The sequence below is a fragment of the Montipora foliosa genome, chromosome 14 (genome assembly GCF_036669935.1).
Source record: "Montipora foliosa isolate CH-2021 chromosome 14, ASM3666993v2, whole genome shotgun sequence".
In the NCBI taxonomy this organism is placed as follows: domain Eukaryota; kingdom Metazoa; phylum Cnidaria; class Anthozoa; order Scleractinia; family Acroporidae; genus Montipora; species Montipora foliosa.
This window is the reverse complement of record NC_090882.1, coordinates 15,939,253-15,962,653: the sequence shown is the minus strand read 5'-3', so window position 1 is coordinate 15,962,653 and position 23,401 is coordinate 15,939,253. Positions and strand designations below refer to the sequence as shown.

The window sequence follows — 23,401 nt, the reverse complement described above, 5'->3', positions numbered from 1 at the left end:
CTAAAGTAATAAATAAGTAGAAGATTTTGATTGGTGACAATGTTTAAAAAGGATTTGTTCATATATTCTAGAGATGAAATTACTTGAGTACCTTGAGGAAGATGTGGTGGTTGGTGTCGAATAACTTGAAGACGTTGAACGGGACGATGACGACACAGAACTGGAGTAGCTGAGAGGAAATTGTGATAGATACACAGTCAAATCGTCTTTAAGAGTATGAAGTTCTTAATGAAAATACCAGTGTCCTTGAATGCAGGGGATTCTATGTTTGGGCTATCTTGTAACAGTTGGTTTAGCTTTAAAGAAAAGACTTTATTAATTAATTTCGTGTGCTGGCATAAACTTTGAAATTACCTGGTGGAGGTTGAAATGCTTGATGACGTTGACACTGACGAGGATGTCGACACCGAGCTAGACGTGGACACACTACAAAAGCATAACATGTATATTAATCTTTCGGTCTGTTGAAGTAATAAGGAAGTAGGATTTTGTTTTTATAGGCAACAGTGTTTTAAGGGCATTTTGTGCTTTTTAAATTAGAGAAAAGTATTAATTTTGATAAGTAAACATATTTTAGAGATCAGTTTGCTTAAGTACCTTGAGGAAGATGTAGTGGACACAGTTGTGGTTGTCGGTGTCGAATAACTTGAAGAGCTTGAAATGGAGGATGATGACACAGAGCTGGAGTAGCTGAAATGAAATTGTGGGAGGATTAGAGAGTCAAAGTCTTTCTAAGAGTATGCAGTTCTTGATGAAAATACTAATGTCCTTGTGGAGAACTTGCTTTTGGAAATAGCTTTATAATGTTAGCTTGAGGTAAATCTTTCCCTCTTGCAAAGAAAGTGTGCTAATAGAAGGATTATATGTTTTTCATATAGGTACTGTACATGAAAGAAATATGTAATCCTTTCAGAAACGACAGCAATTAATACGTTTTACTATTCTCAGTCTTGAAACATGTGGCATTATAATAGCTTTCTGTAAATTAGTGTAACTTGTTTGCAATTACCTAGAGGAACTTGAAAGGCTAGATGAGGTGGATTGTGAGGATGATGTTGAGACAGACGATGATGTTGATACTGACGAAGTTGTAGACACTGATGACGATGTCGAGACCGATGATGATGTAGACACTGAACTGGACGTGGAGACACTGACATGAGAGAAAACACTTTTTAATGATAGGTTATCATAGTATTGAAGATCATGAATGTTCCCTACAAGGTTGTAGTTATTTAAAAATGTGTTTAGTGTTGTGTAAAGATGATTTGTAGAGTGTTTTTTCTAAAGTTAAAGGAAAAGAAGATGGAATCCTTTCAGAATGACAGCACTAAAAACGTTTAAAGTAGAACATATCTCATTACAGAAGCTTTCTGTAACTTAGTGTAAATGTTTGCAATTACCTAGAGGAAGTGGAAATGCTAGATGAGGTCGATTGTGACGATGATGTCGACACCGACGATGATGTGGACAGTGAGGATGATGTAGACACTGACGAAGATGTTGAGACCGAGCTGGACGTGGACACACTAAAAAAGCATTATATTACTGGATCAGTGTGCTAAAGTAATAAATAAGTAGAAGATTTTGATTGGTGACAATGTTTAAAAAGGATTTGTTCATATATTCTAGAGATGAAATTACTTGAGTACCTTGAGGAAGATGTGGTGGTTGGTGTCGAATAACTTGAAGACGTTGAACGGGACGATGACGACACAGAACTGGAGTAGCTGAGAGGAAATTGTGATAGATACACAGTCAAATCGTCTTTAAGAGTATGAAGTTCTTAATGAAAATACCAGTGTCCTTGAATGCAGGGGATTCTATGTTTGGGCTATCTTGTAACAGTTGGTTTAGCTTTAAAGAAAAGACTTTATTAATTAATTTCGTGTGCTGGCATAAACTTTGAAATTACCTGGTGGAGGTTGAAATGCTTGATGACGTTGACACTGACGAGGATGTCGACACCGAGCTAGACGTGGACACACTACAAAAGCATAACATGTATATTAATCTTTCGGTCTGTTGAAGTAATAAGGAAGTAGGATTTTGTTTTTATAGGCAACAGTGTTTTAAGGGCATTTTGTGCTTTTTAAATTAGAGAAAAGTATTAATTTTGATAAGTAAACATATTTTAGAGATCAGTTTGCTTAAGTACCTTGAGGAAGATGTAGTGGACACAGTTGTGGTTGTCGGTGTCGAATAACTTGAAGAGCTTGAAATGGAGGATGATGACACAGAGCTGGAGTAGCTGAAATGAAATTGTGGGAGGATTAGAGAGTCAAAGTCTTTCTAAGAGTATGCAGTTCTTGATGAAAATACTAATGTCCTTGTGGAGAACTTGCTTTTGGAAATAGCTTTATAATGTTAGCTTGAGGTAAATCTTTCCCTCTTGCAAAGAAAGTGTGCTAATAGAAGGATTATATGTTTTTCATATAGGTACTGTACATGAAAGAAATATGTAATCCTTTCAGAAACGACAGCAATTAATACGTTTTACTATTCTCAGTCTTGAAACATGTGGCATTATAATAGCTTTCTGTAAATTAGTGTAACTTGTTTGCAATTACCTAGAGGAACTTGAAAGGCTAGATGAGGTGGATTGTGAGGATGATGTTGAGACAGACGATGATGTTGATACTGACGAAGTTGTAGACACTGATGACGATGTCGAGACCGATGATGATGTAGACACTGAACTGGACGTGGAGACACTGACATGAGAGAAAACACTTTTTAATGATAGGTTATCATAGTATTGAAGATCATGAATGTTCCCTACAAGGTTGTAGTTATTTAAAAATGTGTTTAGTGTTGTGTAAAGATGATTTGTAGAGTGTTTTTTCTAAAGTTAAAGGAAAAGAAGATGGAATCCTTTCAGAATGACAGCACTAAAAACGTTTAAAGTAGAACATATCTCATTACAGAAGCTTTCTGTAACTTAGTGTAAATGTTTGCAATTACCTAGAGGAAGTGGAAATGCTAGATGAGGTCGATTGTGACGATGATGTCGACACCGACGATGATGTGGACAGTGAGGATGATGTAGACACTGACGAAGATGTTGAGACCGAGCTGGACGTGGACACACTAAAAAAGCATTATATTACTGGATCAGTGTGCTAAAGTAATAAATAAGTAGAAGATTTTGATTGGTGACAATGTTTAAAAAGGATTTGTTCATATATTCTAGAGATGAAATTACTTGAGTACCTTGAGGAAGATGTGGTGGTTGGTGTCGAATAACTTGAAGACGTTGAACGGGACGATGACGACACAGAACTGGAGTAGCTGAGAGGAAATTGTGATAGATACACAGTCAAATCGTCTTAAGAGTATGAAGTTCTTAATGAAAATACCAGTGTCCTTGAATGCAGGGGATTCTATGTTTGGGCTATCTTGTAACAGTTGGTTTAGCTTTAAAGAAAAGACTTTATTAATTAATTTCGTGTGCTGGCATAAACTTTGAAATTACCTGGTGGAGGTTGAAATGCTTGATGACGTTGACACTGACGAGGATGTCGACACCGAGCTAGACGTGGACACACTACAAAAGCATAACATGTATATTAATCTTTCGGTCTGTTGAAGTAATAAGGAAGTAGGATTTTGTTTTTATAGGCAACAGTGTTTTAAGGGCATTTTGTGCTTTTTAAATTAGAGAAAAGTATTAATTTTGATAAGTAAACATATTTTAGAGATCAGTTTGCTTAAGTACCTTGAGGAAGATGTAGTGGACACAGTTGTGGTTGTCGGTGTCGAATAACTTGAAGAGCTTGAAATGGAGGATGATGACACAGAGCTGGAGTAGCTGAAATGAAATTGTGGGAGGATTAGAGAGTCAAAGTCTTTCTAAGAGTATGCAGTTCTTGATGAAAATACTAATGTCCTTGTGGAGAACTTGCTTTTGGAAATAGCTTTATAATGTTAGCTTGAGGTAAATCTTTCCCTCTTGCAAAGAAAGTGTGCTAATAGAAGGATTATATGTTTTTCATATAGGTACTGTACATGAAAGAAATATGTAATCCTTTCAGAAACGACAGCAATTAATACGTTTTACTATTCTCAGTCTTGAAACATGTGGCATTATAATAGCTTTCTGTAAATTAGTGTAACTTGTTTGCAATTACCTAGAGGAACTTGAAAGGCTAGATGAGGTGGATTGTGAGGATGATGTTGAGACAGACGATGATGTTGATACTGACGAAGTTGTAGACACTGATGACGATGTCGAGACCGATGATGATGTAGACACTGAACTGGACGTGGAGACACTGACATGAGAGAAAACACTTTTTAATGATAGGTTATCATAGTATTGAAGATCATGAATGTTCCCTACAAGGTTGTAGTTATTTAAAAATGTGTTTAGTGTTGTGTAAAGATGATTTGTAGAGTGTTTTTTCTAAAGTTAAAGGAAAAGAAGATGGAATCCTTTCAGAATGACAGCACTAAAAACGTTTAAAGTAGAACATATCTCATTACAGAAGCTTTCTGTAACTTAGTGTAAATGTTTGCAATTACCTAGAGGAAGTGGAAATGCTAGATGAGGTCGATTGTGACGATGATGTCGACACCGACGATGATGTGGACAGTGAGGATGATGTAGACACTGACGAAGATGTTGAGACCGAGCTGGACGTGGACACACTAAAAAAGCATTATATTACTGGATCAGTGTGCTAAAGTAATAAATAAGTAGAAGATTTTGATTGGTGACAATGTTTAAAAAGGATTTGTTCATATATTCTAGAGATGAAATTACTTGAGTACCTTGAGGAAGATGTGGTGGTTGGTGTCGAATAACTTGAAGACGTTGAACGGGACGATGACGACACAGAACTGGAGTAGCTGAGAGGAAATTGTGATAGATACACAGTCAAATCGTCTTTAAGAGTATGAAGTTCTTAATGAAAATACCAGTGTCCTTGAATGCAGGGGATTCTATGTTTGGGCTATCTTGTAACAGTTGGTTTAGCTTTAAAGAAAAGACTTTATTAATTAATTTCGTGTGCTGGCATAAACTTTGAAATTACCTGGTGGAGGTTGAAATGCTTGATGACGTTGACACTGACGAGGATGTCGACACCGAGCTAGACGTGGACACACTACAAAAGCATAACATGTATATTAATCTTTCGGTCTGTTGAAGTAATAAGGAAGTAGGATTTTGTTTTTATAGGCAACAGTGTTTTAAGGGCATTTTGTGCTTTTTAAATTAGAGAAAAGTATTAATTTTGATAAGTAAACATATTTTAGAGATCAGTTTGCTTAAGTACCTTGAGGAAGATGTAGTGGACACAGTTGTGGTTGTCGGTGTCGAATAACTTGAAGAGCTTGAAATGGAGGATGATGACACAGAGCTGGAGTAGCTGAAATGAAATTGTGGGAGGATTAGAGAGTCAAAGTCTTTCTAAGAGTATGCAGTTCTTGATGAAAATACTAATGTCCTTGTGGAGAACTTGCTTTTGGAAATAGCTTTATAATGTTAGCTTGAGGTAAATCTTTCCCTCTTGCAAAGAAAGTGTGCTAATAGAAGGATTATATGTTTTTCATATAGGTACTGTACATGAAAGAAATATGTAATCCTTTCAGAAACGACAGCAATTAATACGTTTTACTATTCTCAGTCTTGAAACATGTGGCATTATAATAGCTTTCTGTAAATTAGTGTAACTTGTTTGCAATTACCTAGAGGAACTTGAAAGGCTAGATGAGGTGGATTGTGAGGATGATGTTGAGACAGACGATGATGTTGATACTGACGAAGTTGTAGACACTGATGACGATGTCGAGACCGATGATGATGTAGACACTGAACTGGACGTGGAGACACTGACATGAGAGAAAACACTTTTTAATGATAGGTTATCATAGTATTGAAGATCATGAATGTTCCCTACAAGGTTGTAGTTATTTAAAAATGTGTTTAGTGTTGTGTAAAGATGATTTGTAGAGTGTTTTTTCTAAAGTTAAAGGAAAAGAAGATGGAATCCTTTCAGAATGACAGCACTAAAAACGTTTAAAGTAGAACATATCTCATTACAGAAGCTTTCTGTAACTTAGTGTAAATGTTTGCAATTACCTAGAGGAAGTGGAAATGCTAGATGAGGTCGATTGTGACGATGATGTCGACACCGACGATGATGTGGACAGTGAGGATGATGTAGACACTGACGAAGATGTTGAGACCGAGCTGGACGTGGACACACTAAAAAAGCATTATATTACTGGATCAGTGTGCTAAAGTAATAAATAAGTAGAAGATTTTGATTGGTGACAATGTTTAAAAAGGATTTGTTCATATATTCTAGAGATGAAATTACTTGAGTACCTTGAGGAAGATGTGGTGGTTGGTGTCGAATAACTTGAAGACGTTGAACGGGACGATGACGACACAGAACTGGAGTAGCTGAGAGGAAATTGTGATAGATACACAGTCAAATCGTCTTTAAGAGTATGAAGTTCTTAATGAAAATACCAGTGTCCTTGAATGCAGGGGATTCTATGTTTGGGCTATCTTGTAACAGTTGGTTTAGCTTTAAAGAAAAGACTTTATTAATTAATTTCGTGTGCTGGCATAAACTTTGAAATTACCTGGTGGAGGTTGAAATGCTTGATGACGTTGACACTGACGAGGATGTCGACACCGAGCTAGACGTGGACACACTACAAAAGCATAACATGTATATTAATCTTTCGGTCTGTTGAAGTAATAAGGAAGTAGGATTTTGTTTTTATAGGCAACAGTGTTTTAAGGGCATTTTGTGCTTTTTAAATTAGAGAAAAGTATTAATTTTGATAAGTAAACATATTTTAGAGATCAGTTTGCTTAAGTACCTTGAGGAAGATGTAGTGGACACAGTTGTGGTTGTCGGTGTCGAATAACTTGAAGAGCTTGAAATGGAGGATGATGACACAGAGCTGGAGTAGCTGAAATGAAATTGTGGGAGGATTAGAGAGTCAAAGTCTTTCTAAGAGTATGCAGTTCTTGATGAAAATACTAATGTCCTTGTGGAGAACTTGCTTTTGGAAATAGCTTTATAATGTTAGCTTGAGGTAAATCTTTCCCTCTTGCAAAGAAAGTGTGCTAATAGAAGGATTATATGTTTTTCATATAGGTACTGTACATGAAAGAAATATGTAATCCTTTCAGAAACGACAGCAATTAATACGTTTTACTATTCTCAGTCTTGAAACATGTGGCATTATAATAGCTTTCTGTAAATTAGTGTAACTTGTTTGCAATTACCTAGAGGAACTTGAAAGGCTAGATGAGGTGGATTGTGAGGATGATGTTGAGACAGACGATGATGTTGATACTGACGAAGTTGTAGACACTGATGACGATGTCGAGACCGATGATGATGTAGACACTGAACTGGACGTGGAGACACTGACATGAGAGAAAACACTTTTTAATGATAGGTTATCATAGTATTGAAGATCATGAATGTTCCCTACAAGGTTGTAGTTATTTAAAAATGTGTTTAGTGTTGTGTAAAGATGATTTGTAGAGTGTTTTTTCTAAAGTTAAAGGAAAAGAAGATGGAATCCTTTCAGAATGACAGCACTAAAAACGTTTAAAGTAGAACATATCTCATTACAGAAGCTTTCTGTAACTTAGTGTAAATGTTTGCAATTACCTAGAGGAAGTGGAAATGCTAGATGAGGTCGATTGTGACGATGATGTCGACACCGACGATGATGTGGACAGTGAGGATGATGTAGACACTGACGAAGATGTTGAGACCGAGCTGGACGTGGACACACTAAAAAAGCATTATATTACTGGATCAGTGTGCTAAAGTAATAAATAAGTAGAAGATTTTGATTGGTGACAATGTTTAAAAAGGATTTGTTCATATATTCTAGAGATGAAATTACTTGAGTACCTTGAGGAAGATGTGGTGGTTGGTGTCGAATAACTTGAAGACGTTGAACGGGACGATGACGACACAGAACTGGAGTAGCTGAGAGGAAATTGTGATAGATACACAGTCAAATCGTCTTTAAGAGTATGAAGTTCTTAATGAAAATACCAGTGTCCTTGAATGCAGGGGATTCTATGTTTGGGCTATCTTGTAACAGTTGGTTTAGCTTTAAAGAAAAGACTTTATTAATTAATTTCGTGTGCTGGCATAAACTTTGAAATTACCTGGTGGAGGTTGAAATGCTTGATGACGTTGACACTGACGAGGATGTCGACACCGAGCTAGACGTGGACACACTACAAAAGCATAACATGTATATTAATCTTTCGGTCTGTTGAAGTAATAAGGAAGTAGGATTTTGTTTTTATAGGCAACAGTGTTTTAAGGGCATTTTGTGCTTTTTAAATTAGAGAAAAGTATTAATTTTGATAAGTAAACATATTTTAGAGATCAGTTTGCTTAAGTACCTTGAGGAAGATGTAGTGGACACAGTTGTGGTTGTCGGTGTCGAATAACTTGAAGAGCTTGAAATGGAGGATGATGACACAGAGCTGGAGTAGCTGAAATGAAATTGTGGGAGGATTAGAGAGTCAAAGTCTTTCTAAGAGTATGCAGTTCTTGATGAAAATACTAATGTCCTTGTGGAGAACTTGCTTTTGGAAATAGCTTTATAATGTTAGCTTGAGGTAAATCTTTCCCTCTTGCAAAGAAAGTGTGCTAATAGAAGGATTATATGTTTTTCATATAGGTACTGTACATGAAAGAAATATGTAATCCTTTCAGAAACGACAGCAATTAATACGTTTTACTATTCTCAGTCTTGAAACATGTGGCATTATAATAGCTTTCTGTAAATTAGTGTAACTTGTTTGCAATTACCTAGAGGAACTTGAAAGGCTAGATGAGGTGGATTGTGAGGATGATGTTGAGACAGACGATGATGTTGATACTGACGAAGTTGTAGACACTGATGACGATGTCGAGACCGATGATGATGTAGACACTGAACTGGACGTGGAGACACTGACATGAGAGAAAACACTTTTTAATGATAGGTTATCATAGTATTGAAGATCATGAATGTTCCCTACAAGGTTGTAGTTATTTAAAAATGTGTTTAGTGTTGTGTAAAGATGATTTGTAGAGTGTTTTTTCTAAAGTTAAAGGAAAAGAAGATGGAATCCTTTCAGAATGACAGCACTAAAAACGTTTAAAGTAGAACATATCTCATTACAGAAGCTTTCTGTAACTTAGTGTAAATGTTTGCAATTACCTAGAGGAAGTGGAAATGCTAGATGAGGTCGATTGTGACGATGATGTCGACACCGACGATGATGTGGACAGTGAGGATGATGTAGACACTGACGAAGATGTTGAGACCGAGCTGGACGTGGACACACTAAAAAAGCATTATATTACTGGATCAGTGTGCTAAAGTAATAAATAAGTAGAAGATTTTGATTGGTGACAATGTTTAAAAAGGATTTGTTCATATATTCTAGAGATGAAATTACTTGAGTACCTTGAGGAAGATGTGGTGGTTGGTGTCGAATAACTTGAAGACGTTGAACGGGACGATGACGACACAGAACTGGAGTAGCTGAGAGGAAATTGTGATAGATACACAGTCAAATCGTCTCTAAGAGTATGAAGTTCTTAATGAAAATACCAGTGTCCTTGAATGCAGGGGATTCTATGTTTGGGCTATCTTGTAACAGTTGGTTTAGCTTTAAAGAAAAGACTTTATTAATTAATTTCGTGTGCTGGCATAAACTTTGAAATTACCTGGTGGAGGTTGAAATGCTTGATGACGTTGACACTGACGAGGATGTCGACACCGAGCTAGACGTGGACACACTACAAAAGCATAACATGTATATTAATCTTTCGGTCTGCTGAAGTAATAAGGAAGTAGGATTTTGTTTTTATAGGCAACAGTGTTTTAAGGGCATTTTGTGCTTTTTAAATTAGAGAAAAGTATTAATTTTGATAAGTAAACATATTTTAGAGATCAGTTTGCTTAAGTACCTTGAGGAAGATGTAGTGGACACAGTTGTGGTTGTCGGTGTCGAATAACTTGAAGAGCTTGAAATGGAGGATGATGACACAGAGCTGGAGTAGCTGAAATGAAATTGTGGGAGGATTAGAGAGTCAAAGTCTTTCTAAGAGTATGCAGTTCTTGATGAAAATACTAATGTCCTTGTGGAGAACTTGCTTTTGGAAATAGCTTTATAATGTTAGCTTGAGGTAAATCTTTCCCTCTTGCAAAGAAAGTGTGCTAATAGAAGGATTATATGTTTTTCATATAGGTACTGTACATGAAAGAAATATGTAATCCTTTCAGAAACGACAGCAATTAATACGTTTTACTATTCTCAGTCTTGAAACATGTGGCATTATAATAGCTTTCTGTAAATTAGTGTAACTTGTTTGCAATTACCTAGAGGAACTTGAAAGGCTAGATGAGGTGGATTGTGAGGATGATGTTGAGACAGACGATGATGTTGATACTGACGAAGTTGTAGACACTGATGACGATGTCGAGACCGATGATGATGTAGACACTGAACTGGACGTGGAGACACTGACATGAGAGAAAACACTTTTTAATGATAGGTTATCATAGTATTGAAGATCATGAATGTTCCCTACAAGGTTGTAGTTATTTAAAAATGTGTTTAGTGTTGTGTAAAGATGATTTGTAGAGTGTTTTTTCTAAAGTTAAAGGAAAAGAAGATGGAATCCTTTCAGAATGACAGCACTAAAAACGTTTAAAGTAGAACATATCTCATTACAGAAGCTTTCTGTAACTTAGTGTAAATGTTTGCAATTACCTAGAGGAAGTGGAAATGCTAGATGAGGTCGATTGTGACGATGATGTCGACACCGACGATGATGTGGACAGTGAGGATGATGTAGACACTGACGAAGATGTTGAGACCGAGCTGGACGTGGACACACTAAAAAAGCATTATATTACTGGATCAGTGTGCTAAAGTAATAAATAAGTAGAAGATTTTGATTGGTGACAATGTTTAAAAAGGATTTGTTCATATATTCTAGAGATGAAATTACTTGAGTACCTTGAGGAAGATGTGGTGGTTGGTGTCGAATAACTTGAAGACGTTGAACGGGACGATGACGACACAGAACTGGAGTAGCTGAGAGGAAATTGTGATAGATACACAGTCAAATCGTCTCTAAGAGTATGAAGTTCTTAATGAAAATACCAGTGTCCTTGAATGCAGGGGATTCTATGTTTGGGCTATCTTGTAACAGTTGGTTTAGCTTTAAAGAAAAGACTTTATTAATTAATTTCGTGTGCTGGCATAAACTTTGAAATTACCTGGTGGAGGTTGAAATGCTTGATGACGTTGACACTGACGAGGATGTCGACACCGAGCTAGACGTGGACACACTACAAAAGCATAACATGTATATTAATCTTTCGGTCTGCTGAAGTAATAAGGAAGTAGGATTTTGTTTTTATAGGCAACAGTGTTTTAAGGGCATTTTGTGCTTTTTAAATTAGAGAAAAGTATTAATTTTGATAAGTAAACATATTTTAGAGATCAGTTTGCTTAAGTACCTTGAGGAAGATGTAGTGGACACAGTTGTGGTTGTCGGTGTCGAATAACTTGAAGAGCTTGAAATGGAGGATGATGACACAGAGCTGGAGTAGCTGAAATGAAATTGTGGGAGGATTAGACAGTCAAAGTCTTTCTAAGAGTATGCAGTTCTTGATGAAAATACTAATGTCCTTGTGGAGAACTTGCTTTTGGAAATAGCTTTATAATGTTAGCTTGAGGTAAATCTTTCCCTCTTGCAAAGAAAGTGTGCTAATAGAAGGATTATATGTTTTTCATATAGGTACTGTACATGAAAGAAATATGTAATCCTTTCAGAAACGACAGCAATTAATACGTTTTACTATTCTCAGTCTTGAAACATGTGGCATTATAATAGCTTTCTGTAAATTAGTGTAACTTGTTTGCAATTACCTAGAGGAACTTGAAAGGCTAGATGAGGTGGATTGTGAGGATGATGTTGAGACAGACGATGATGTTGATACTGACGAAGTTGTAGACACTGACGACGATGTCGAGACCGATGATGATGTAGACACTGAACTGGACGTGGAGACACTGACATGAGAGAAAACACTTTTTAATGATAGGTTATCATAGTATTGAAGATCATGAATGTTCCCTACAAGGTTGTAGTTATTTAAAAATGTGTTTAGTGTTGTGTAAAGATGATTTGTAGAGTGTTTTTTCTAAAGTTAAAGGAAAAGAAGATGGAATCCTTTCGGAATGACAGCACTAAAGACGTTTAAAAGTAGGACATATCTCATTATAGAAGCTTTCTGTAACTTAGTGTAAATTGTTTGCAATTACCTAGAGGAAGTGGAAATGCTAGATGAGGTCGATTGTGACGATGATGTCGACACCGACGATGATGTGGACAGTGAGGATGATGTAGACACTGACGAAGATGTTGAGACCGAGCTGGACGTGGACACACTAAAAAAGCATTATATTACTGGATCAGTGTGCTAAAGTAATAAATAAGTAGAAGATTTTGATTGGTGACAATGTTTAAAAAGGATTTGTTCATATATTCTAGAGATGAAATTACTTGAGTACCTTGAGGAAGATGTGGTGGTTGGTGTCGAATAACTTGAAGACGTTGAACGGGACGATGACGACACAGAACTGGAGTAGCTGAGAGGAAATTGTGATAGATACACAGTCAAATCGTCTCTAAGAGTATGAAGTTCTTAATGAAAATACCAGTGTCCTTGAATGCAGGGGATTCTATGTTTGGGCTATCTTGTAACAGTTGGTTTAGCTTTAAAGAAAAGACTTTATTAATTAATTTCGTGTGCTGGCATAAACTTTGAAATTACCTGGTGGAGGTTGAAATGCTTGATGACGTTGACACTGACGAGGATGTCGACACCGAGCTAGACGTGGACACACTACAAAAGCATAACATGTATATTAATCTTTCGGTCTGCTGAAGTAATAAGGAAGTAGGATTTTGTTTTTATAGGCAACAGTGTTTTAAGGGCATTTTGTGCTTTTTAAATTACAGAAAAGTATTAATTTTGATAAGTAAACATATTTTAGAGATCAGTTTGCTTAAGTACCTTGAGGAAGATGTAGTGGACACAGTTGTGGTTGTCGGTGTCGAATAACTTGAAGAGCTTGAAATGGAGGATGATGACACAGAGCTGGAGTAGCTGAAATGAAATTGTGGGAGGATTAGACAGTCAAAGTCTTTCTAAGAGTATGCAGTTCTTGATGAAAATACTAATGTCCTTGTGGAGAACTTGCTTTTGGAAATAGCTTTATAATGTTAGCTTGAGGTAAATCTTTCCCTCTTGCAAAGAAAGTGTGCTAATAGAAGGATTATATGTTTTTCATATAGGTACTGTACATGAAAGAAATATGTAATCCTTTCAGAAACGACAGCAATTAATACGTTTTACTATTCTCAGTCTTGAAACATGTGGCATTATAATAGCTTTCTGTAAATTAGTGTAACTTGTTTGCAATTACCTAGAGGAACTTGAAAGGCTAGATGAGGTGGATTGTGAGGATGATGTTGAGACAGACGATGATGTTGATACTGACGAAGTTGTAGACACTGACGACGATGTCGAGACCGATGATGATGTAGACACTGAACTGGACGTGGAGACACTGACATGAGAGAAAACACTTTTTAATGATAGGTTATCATAGTATTGAAGATCATGAATGTTCCCTACAAGGTTGTAGTTATTTAAAAATGTGTTTAGTGTTGTGTAAAGATGATTTGTAGAGTGTTTTTTCTAAAGTTAAAGGAAAAGAAGATGGAATCCTTTCAGAATGACAGCACTAAAAACGTTTAAAGTAGAACATATCTCATTACAGAAGCTTTCTGTAACTTAGTGTAAATGTTTGCAATTACCTAGAGGAAGTGGAAATGCTAGATGAGGTCGATTGTGACGATGATGTCGACACCGACGATGATGTGGACAGTGAGGATGATGTAGACACTGACGAAGATGTTGAGACCGAGCTGGACGTGGACACACTAAAAAAGCATTATATTACTGGATCAGTGTGCTAAAGTAATAAATAAGTAGAAGATTTTGATTGGTGACAATGTTTAAAAAGGATTTGTTCATATATTCTAGAGATGAAATTACTTGAGTACCTTGAGGAAGATGTGGTGGTTGGTGTCGAATAACTTGAAGACGTTGAACGGGACGATGACGACACAGAACTGGAGTAGCTGAGAGGAAATTGTGATAGATACACAGTCAAATCGTCTCTAAGAGTATGAAGTTCTTAATGAAAATACCAGTGTCCTTGAATGCAGGGGATTCTATGTTTGGGCTATCTTGTAACAGTTGGTTTAGCTTTAAAGAAAAGACTTTATTAATTAATTTCGTGTTCTGGCATAAACTTTGAAATTACCTGGTGGAGGTTGAAATGCTTGATGACGTTGACACTGACGAGGATGTCGACACCGAGCTAGATGTGGACACACTACAAAAGCATAACATGTATATTAATCTTTCGGTCTGCTGAAGTAATAAGGAAGTAGGATTTTGTTTTTATAGGCAACAGTGTTTTAAGGGCATTGTGTGCTTTTTAAATTAGAGAAAAGTATTAATTTTTATAAGTAAACATATTTTAGAGATCAGTTTGCTTAAGTACCTTGAGGAAGATGTAGTGGACACAGTTGTGGTTGTGGGTGTCGAATAACTTGAAGAGCTTGAAAGGGAGGATGATGACACAGAACTGGAGTAGCTGAAATGAAATTGTGGGAGGATTAGACAGTCAAAGTCTTTCAAAGAGTATGCAGTTCTTGATGAAAATACTAATGTCCTTGTGGAGAACTTGCGTTTGGCAATAGCTTTATAATGTTAGCTTGAGGTAAATCTTTCCCTCTTGCAAAGAAAGCGTGCAAATTATAGGATTGTATGTTTTCATATAGGTACTGTACATGAAAGTAATATATAATCCTTTCAGAAACGACACCAATTAATACGTTTTACTATTCTCAGTCTAGAAACATATGGCATTATAATAGCTTTCTGTAAATTAGTGTAACTTGTTTGCAATTACCTAGAGGAACTTGAAAGGCTAGATGAGGTCGATGGTGAGGATGATGTTGAGACAGACGATGATGTTGATACTGACGAAGTTCTAGACACTGACGACGATGTCGAGACCGATGATGATGTAGACACTGAACTGGACGTGGAGACACTGACATGAGAGAAAACACTTTTTAATGATAGGTTATCATAGTATTGAAGATCATAAATGTTCCTTACAAGGTTGTAGTTATTTACAAATGTGTTAAGGGTTGTGTAAAGTTGATTTGTAGTGTTTTTTTCTAAAGTTAAAGGAAAAGAAGATGGAATCTTTTCAGAATGACAGCACTAAAAACGTTTAAAAGTAGAACATATCTCATTATAGCAGCTTTCTGTAACTTAGTGTAAATGTTTGCAATTACCTAGAGGAAGTGGAAATGCTAGATGAGGTCGATTGTGACGATGATGTCGACACCGACGATGATGTGGACACTGAGGATGATGTAGACACTGACGAAGATGTTGAGACCGAGCTGGACGTGGACACACTAAAAAAGCATTATATTACTGGATCAGTGTGCTAAAGTAATAAATAAGTAGAAGATTTTGATTGGTGACAATGTTTAAAAAGGATTTGTTCATATATTCTAGAGATGAAATTACTTGAGTACCTTGAGGAAGATGTGGTGGTTGGTGTCGAATAACTTGAAGACGTTGAACGGGACGATGACGACACAGAACTGGAGTAGCTGAGAGGAAATTGTGATAGATACACAGTCAAATCGTCTCTAAGAGTATAAAGTTCTTAATGAAAATACCAGTGTCCTTGAATGCAGGGGATTCTATGTTTGGGCTATCTTGTAACAGTTGGTTTAGCTTTAAAGAAAAGACTTTATTAATTAATTTCGTGTGCTGGCATAAACTTTGAAATTACCTGGTGGAGGTTGAAATGCTTGATGACGTTGACACTGACGAGGATGTCGACACCGAGCTAGACGTGGACACACTACAAAAGCATAACATGTATATTAATCTTTCGGTCTGCTGAAGTAATAAGGAAGTAGGGTTTTGTTTTTATAGGCAACAGTGTTTTAAGGGCATTTTGTGCTTTTTAAATTAGAGAAAAGTATTAATTTTGATAAGTAAACATATTTTAGAGATCAGTTTGCTTAAGTACCTTGAGGAAGATGTAGTGGACACAGTTGTGGTTGTCGGTGTCGAATGACTTGAAGAGCTTGAAATGGAGGATGATGACACAGAGCTGGAGTAGCTGAAATGAAATTGTGGGAGGATTAGACAGTCAAAGTCTTTCTAAGAGTATGCAGTTCTTGATGAAAATACTAATGTCCTTGTGGAGAACTTGCTTTTGGAAATAGCTTTATAATGTTAGCTTGAGGTAAATCTCTCCCTCTTGCAAAGAAAGTGTGCTAATAGAAGGATTATATGTTTTTCATATAGGTACTGTACATGAAAGAAATATGTAATCCTTTCAGAAACGACAGCAATTAATACGTTTTACTATTCTCAGTCTTGAAACATGTGGCATTATAATAGCTTTCTGTAAATTAGTGTAACTTGTTTGCAATTACCTAGAGGAACTTGAAAGGCTAGATGAGGTGGATTGTGAGGATGATGTTGAGACAGACGATGATGTAGATACTGACGAAGTTGTAGACACTGACGACGATGTCGAGACCGATGATGATGTAGACACTGAACTGGACGTGGAGACACTGACATGAGAGAAAACACTTTTTAATGATAGGTTATCATAGTATTGAAGATCATGAATGTTCCCTACAAGGTTGTAGTTATTTAAAAATGTGTTTAGTGTTGTGTAAAGATGATTTGTAGAGTGTTTTTTCTAAAGTTAAAGGAAAAGAAGATGGAATCCTTTCAGAATGACAGCACTAAAAACGTTTAAAGTAGAACATATCTCATTACAGAAGCTTTCTGTAACTTAGTGTAAATGTTTGCAATTACCTAGAGGAAGTGGAAATGCTAGATGAGGTCGATTGTGACGATGATGTCGACACCGACGATGATGTGGACAGTGAGGATGATGTAGACACTGACGAAGATGTTGAGACCGAGCTGGACGTGGACACACTAAAAAAGCATTATATTACTGGATCAGTGTGCTAAAGTAATAAATAAGTAGAAGATTTTGATTGGTGACAATGTTTAAAAAGGATTTGTTCATATATTCTAGAGATGAAATTACTTGAGTACCTTGAGGAAGATGTGGTGGTTGGTGTCGAATAACTTGAAGACGTTGAACGGGACGATGACGACACAGAACTGGAGTAGCTGAGAGGAAATTGTGATAGATACACAGTCAAATCGTCTCTAAGAGTATGAAGTTCTTAATGAAAATACCAGTGTCCTTGAATGCAGGGGATTCTATGTTTGGGCTATCTTGTAACAGTTGGTTTAGCTTTAAAGAAAAGACTTTATTAATTAATTTCGTGTTCTGGCATAAACTTTGAAATTACCTGGTGGAGGTTGAAATGCTTGATGACGTTGACACTGACGAGGATGTCGACACCGAGCTAGATGTGGACACACTACAAAAGCATAACATGTATATTAATCTTTCGGTCTGCTGAAGTAATAAGGAAGTAGGATTTTGTTTTTATAGGCAACAGTGTTTTAAGGGCATTGTGTGCTTTTTAAATTAGAGAAAAGTATTAATTTTTATAAGTAAACATATTTTAGAGATCAGTTTGCTTAAGTACCTTGAGGAAGATGTAGTGGACACAGTTGTGGTTGTGGGTGTCGAATAACTTGAAGAGCTTGAAAGGGAGGATGATGACACAGAACTGGAGTAGCTGAAATGAAATTGTGGGAGGATTAGACAGTCAAAGTCTTTCAAAGAGTATGCAGTTCTTGATGAAAATACTAATGTCCTTGTGGAGAACTTGCGTTTGGCAATAGCTTTATAATGTTAGCTTGAGGTAAATCTTTCCCTCTTGCAAAGAAAGCGTGCAAATTATAGGATTGTATGTTTTTATATAGGTACTGTACATGAAAGTAATATATAATCCTTTCAGAAACGACACGAATTAATAAATTTACTATTCTCAGTCTAGAAACATATGGCATTATAATAGCTTTCTGTAAATTAGTCTAACTTGTTTGCAATTACCTAGAGGAACTTGAAAGGCTAGATGAGGTCGATGGTGAGGATGATGTTGAGACAGACGATGATGTTGATACTGACGAAGTTCTAGACACTGACGACGATGTCGAGACCGATGATGATGTCGACACTGAACTGGACGTGGAGACACTGACATGAGAGAAAACACTTTTTAATGATAGGTTATCATAGTATTGAAGATCATAAATGTTCCTTACAAGGTTGTAGTTATTTACAAATGTGTTAAGGGTTGTGTAAAGTTGATTTGTAGTGTTTTTTTCTAAAGTTAAAGGAAAAGAAGATGGAATCTTTTCAGAATGACAGCACTAAAAACGTTTAAAAGTAGAACATATCTCATTATAGCAGCTTTCTGTAACTTAGTGTAAATGTTTGCAATTACCTAGAGGAAGTGGAAATGCTAGATGAGGTCGATTGTGACGATGATGTCGACACCGACGATGATGTGGACACTGAGGATGATGTAGACACTGACGAAGATGTTGAGACCGAGCTGGACGTGGACACACTAAAAAAGCATTATATTACTGGATCAGTGTGCTAAAGTAATAAATAAGTAGAAGATTTTGATTGGTGACAATGTTTAAAAAGGATTTGTTCATATATTCTAGAGATGAAATTACTTGAGTACCTTGAGGAAGATGTGGTGGTTGGTGTCGAATAACTTGAAGACGTTGAACGGGACGATGACGACACAGAACTGGAGTAGCTGAGAGGAAATTGTGATAGATACACAGTCAAATCGTCTCTAAGAGTATAAAGTTCTTAATGAAAATACCAGTGTCCTTGAATGCAGGGGATTCTATGTTTGGGCTATCTTGTAACAGTTGGTTTAGCTTTAAAGAAAAGACTTTATTAATTAATTTCGTGTGCTGGCATAAACTTTGAAATTACCTGGTGGAGGTTGAAATGCTTGATGACGTTGACACTGACGAGGATGTCGACACCGAGCTAGACGTGGACACACTACAAAAGCATAACATGTATATTAATCTTTCGGTCTGCTGAAGTAATAAGGAAGTAGGGTTTTGTTTTTATAGGCAACAGTGTTTTAAGGGCATTTTGTGCTTTTTAAATTAGAGAAAAGTATTAATTTTGATAAGTAAACATATTTTAGAGATCAGTTTGCTTAAGTACCTTGAGGAAGATGTAGTGGACACAGTTGTGGTTGTCGGTGTCGAATGACTTGAAGAGCTTGAAATGGAGGATGATGACACAGAGCTGGAGTAGCTGAAATGAAATTGTGGGAGGATTAGACAGTCAAAGTCTTTCTAAGAGTATGCAGTTCTTGATGAAAATACTAATGTCCTTGTGGAGAACTTGCTTTTGGAAATAGCTTTATAATGTTAGCTTGAGGTAAATCTCTCCCTCTTGCAAAGAAAGTGTGCTAATAGAAGGATTATATGTTTTTCATATAGGTACTGTACATGAAAGAAATATGTAATCCTTTCAGAAACGACAGCAATTAATACGTTTTACTATTCTCAGTCTTGAAACATGTGGCATTATAATAGCTTTCTGTAAATTAGTGTAACTTGTTTGCAATTACCTAGAGGAACTTGAAAGGCTAGATGAGGTGGATTGTGAGGATGATGTTGAGACAGACGATGATGTAGATACTGACGAAGTTGTAGACACTGACGACGATGTCGAGACCGATGATGATGTAGACACTGAACTGGACGTGGAGACACTGACATGAGAGAAAACACTTTTTAATGATAGGTTATCATAGTATTGAAGATCATGAATGTTCCCTACAAGGTTGTAGTTATTTAAAAATGTGTTTAGTGTTGTGTAAAGATGATTTGTAGAGTGTTTTTTCTAAAGTTAAAGGAAAAGAAGATGGAATCCTTTCAGAATGACAGCACTAAAAACGTTTAAAGTAGAACATATCTCATTACAGAAGCTTTCTGTAACTTAGTGTAAATGTTTGCAATTACCTAGAGGAAGTGGAAATGCTAGATGAGGTCGATTGTGACGATGATGTCGACACCGACGATGATGTGGACAGTGAGGATGATGTAGACACTGACGAAGATGTTGAGACCGAGCTGGACGTGGACACACTAAAAAAGCATTATATTACTGGATCAGTGTGCTAAAGTAATAAATAAGTAGAAGATTTTGATTGGTGACAATGTTTAAAAAGGATTTGTTCATATATTCTAGAGATGAAATTACTTGAGTACCTTGAGGAAGATGTGGTGGTTGGTGTCGAATAACTTGAAGACGTTGAACGGGACGATGACGACACAGAACTGGAGTAGCTGAGAGGAAATTGTGATAGATACACAGTCAAATCGTCTCTAAGAGTATGAAGTTCTTAATGAAAATACCAGTGTCCTTGAATGCAGGGGATTCTATGTTTGGGCTATCTTGTAACAGTTGGTTTAGCTTTAAAGAAAAGACTTTATTAATTAATTTCGTGTTCTGGCATAAACTTTGAAATTACCTCGTGGAGGTTGAAATGCTTGATGACGTTGACACTGACGAGGATGTCGACACCGAGCTAGATGTGGACACACTACAAAAGCATAACATGTATATTAATCTTTCGGTCTGCTGAAGTAATAAGGAAGTAGGATTTTGTTTTTATAGGCAACAGTGTTTTAAGGGCATTGTGTGCTTTTTAAATTAGAGAAAAGTATTAATTTTTATAAGTAAACATATTTTAGAGATCAGTTTGCTTAAGTACCTTGAGGAAGATGTAGTGGACACAGTTGTGGTTGTTGGTGTCGAATAACTTGAAGAGCTTGAAAGGGAGGATGATGACACAGAACTGGAGTAGCTGAAATGAAATTGTGGGAGGATTAGACAGTCAAAGTCTTTCAAAGAGTATGCAGTTCTTGATGAAAATACTAATGTCCTTGTGGAGAACTTGCGTTTGGCAATAGCTTTATAATGTTAGCTTGAGGTAAATCTTTCCCTCTTGCAAAGAAAGCGTGCAAATTATAGGATTGTATGTTTTTATATAGGTACTGTACATGAAAGTAATATATAATCCTTTCAGAAACGACACGAATTAATAAATTTACTATTCTCAGTCTAGAAACATATGGCATTATAATAGCTTTCTGTAAATTAGTCTAACTTGTTTGCAATTACCTAGAGGAACTTGAAAGGCTAGATGAGGTCGATGGTGAGGATGATGTTGAGACAGACGATGATGTTGATACTGACGAAGTTCTAGACACTGACGACGATGTCGAGACCGATGATGATGTCGACACTGAACTGGACGTGGAGACACTGACATGAGAGAAAACACTTTTTAATGATAGGTTATCATAGTATTGAAGATCATAAATGTTCCCTACAAGGTTGTAGTTATTTACAAATGTGTTAAGGGTTGTGTAAAGTTGATTTGTAGTGTTTTTTTCTAAAGTTAAAGGAAAAGAAGATGGAATCTTTTCAGAATGACAGCACTAAAAACGTTTAAAAGTAGAACATATCTCATTATAGCAGCTTTCTGTAACTTAGTGTAAATTGTTTGCAATTACCTAGAGGAAGTGGAAATGCTAGATGAGGTCGATTGTGACGATGATGTCGACACCGACGATGATGTGGACACTGAGGATGATGTAGACACTGACGAAGATGTTGAGACCGAGCTGGACGTGGACACACTAAAAAAGCATTATATTACTGGATCAGTGTGCTAAAGTAATAAATAAGTAGAAGATTTTGATTGGTGACAATGTTTAAAAAGGATTTGTTCATATATTCTAGAGATGAAATTACTTGAGTACCTTGAGGAAGATGTGGTGGTTGGTGTCGAATAACTTGAAGACGTTGAACGGGACGATGACGACACAGAACTGGAGTAGCTGAGAGGAAATTGTGATAGATACACAGTCAAATCGTCTCTAAGAGTATGAAGTTCTTAATGAAAATACCAGTGTCCTTGAATGCAGGGGATTCTATGTTTGGGCTATCTTGTAACAGTTGGTTTAGCTTTAAAGAAAAGACTTTATTAATTAATTTCGTGTGCTGGCATAAACTTTGAAATTACCTGGTGGAGGTTGAAATGCTTGATGACGTTGACACTGACGAGGATGTCGACACCGAGCTAGACGTGGACACACTACAAAAGCATAACATGTATATTAATCTTTCGGTCTGCTAAAGTAATAAGGAAGTAGGATTTTGTTTTTATAGGCAACCATGTTTTAACGGTATTTTTTGCTTCTTAAATGAGAGAAACTTATTAATTTTGATAATTAAGTAAACATATTTTAGAGATCAGTTTGCTTAAGTACCTTGAGGAAGATGTAGTGGACACAGTTGTGGTTGTTGGTGTCGAATAACTTGAAGAGCTTGAAAGGGAGGATGATGACACAGAACTGGAGTAGCTGAAATGAAATTGTGGGAGGATTAGACAGTCAAAGTCTTTAAAAGAGTATGCAGTTCTTGATGAAAATACTAATGTCCTTGTGGAGAACTTGCGTTTGGCAATAGCTTTCTAATGTTATCTTGAGGTAAATCTTTCCTTCTTGCAAAGAAAGCGGGCAAATTATAGGATTGTATGTTTTTATATAGGTACTGTACATGAAAGTAATATATAATCCTTTCAGAAACGACAGCAATTAATACGTTTTACTATTCTCAGTCTAGAAACATATGGCATTATAATAGCTTTCTGTAAATTAGTGTAACTTGTTTGCAATTACCTAGAGGAACTTGAAAGGCTAGATGAGGTCGATGGTGAGGATGATGTTGAGACAGACGATGATGTTGATACTGACGAAGTTGTAGACACTGACGACGATGTCGAGACCGATGATGATGTAGACACTGAACTGGACGTGGAGACACTGACATGAGAGAAAACACTTTTTAATGATAGGTTATCATAGTATTGAAGATCATGAATGTTCCCTACAAGGTTGTAGTTATTTAAAAATGTGTTTAGTGTTGTGTAAAGATGATTTGTAGAGTGTTTTTTCTAAAGTTAAAGGAAAAGAAGATGGAATCCTTTCAGAATGACAGCACTAAAAACGTTTAAAGTAGAACATATCTCATTACAGAAGCTTTCTGTAACTTAGTGTAAATGTTTGCAATTACCTAGAGGAAGTGGAAATGCTAGATGAGGTCGATTGTGACGATGATGTCGACACCGACGATGATGTGGACAGTGAGGATGATGTAGACACTGACGAAGATGTTGAGACCGAGCTGGACGTGGACACACTAAAAAAGCATTATATT

General features: G+C 36.5%; 1 protein-coding gene and 1 long non-coding RNA gene across 2 annotated transcripts in view; one reads left to right on the top strand and one right to left on the bottom strand.

The window, feature by feature from the left end:
• LOC137985172 (mucin-2-like) overlaps window positions 1-23,401 on the bottom strand; it is a 62,796-nt gene that overhangs the window by 14,117 nt on the left and 25,278 nt on the right. Inside the window, 21 exon segments of the mRNA XM_068832693.1 lie at window positions 1,010-1,153; window positions 1,404-1,529; window positions 1,916-1,987; window positions 2,965-3,090; window positions 3,719-3,766; window positions 4,525-4,650; window positions 6,086-6,211; window positions 6,841-6,888; window positions 8,159-8,215; window positions 8,910-8,957; window positions 9,169-9,333; window positions 10,808-10,894; window positions 11,060-11,086; window positions 11,524-11,571; window positions 12,332-12,457; window positions 13,087-13,134; window positions 13,893-14,018; window positions 15,453-15,578; window positions 18,573-18,683; window positions 20,191-20,244; window positions 21,745-21,819. Coding sequence (XP_068688794.1) covers window positions 1,010-1,153; window positions 1,404-1,529; window positions 1,916-1,987; window positions 2,965-3,090; window positions 3,719-3,766; window positions 4,525-4,650; window positions 6,086-6,211; window positions 6,841-6,888; window positions 8,159-8,215; window positions 8,910-8,957; window positions 9,169-9,333; window positions 10,808-10,894; window positions 11,060-11,086; window positions 11,524-11,571; window positions 12,332-12,457; window positions 13,087-13,134; window positions 13,893-14,018; window positions 15,453-15,578; window positions 18,573-18,683; window positions 20,191-20,244; window positions 21,745-21,819 — 1,914 coding nt within the window.
• The window catches only part of LOC137985173 (uncharacterized), a 44,037-nt gene that overhangs the window by 9,834 nt on the left and 10,802 nt on the right, over window positions 1-23,401 (top strand). The window lies entirely within an intron of this gene.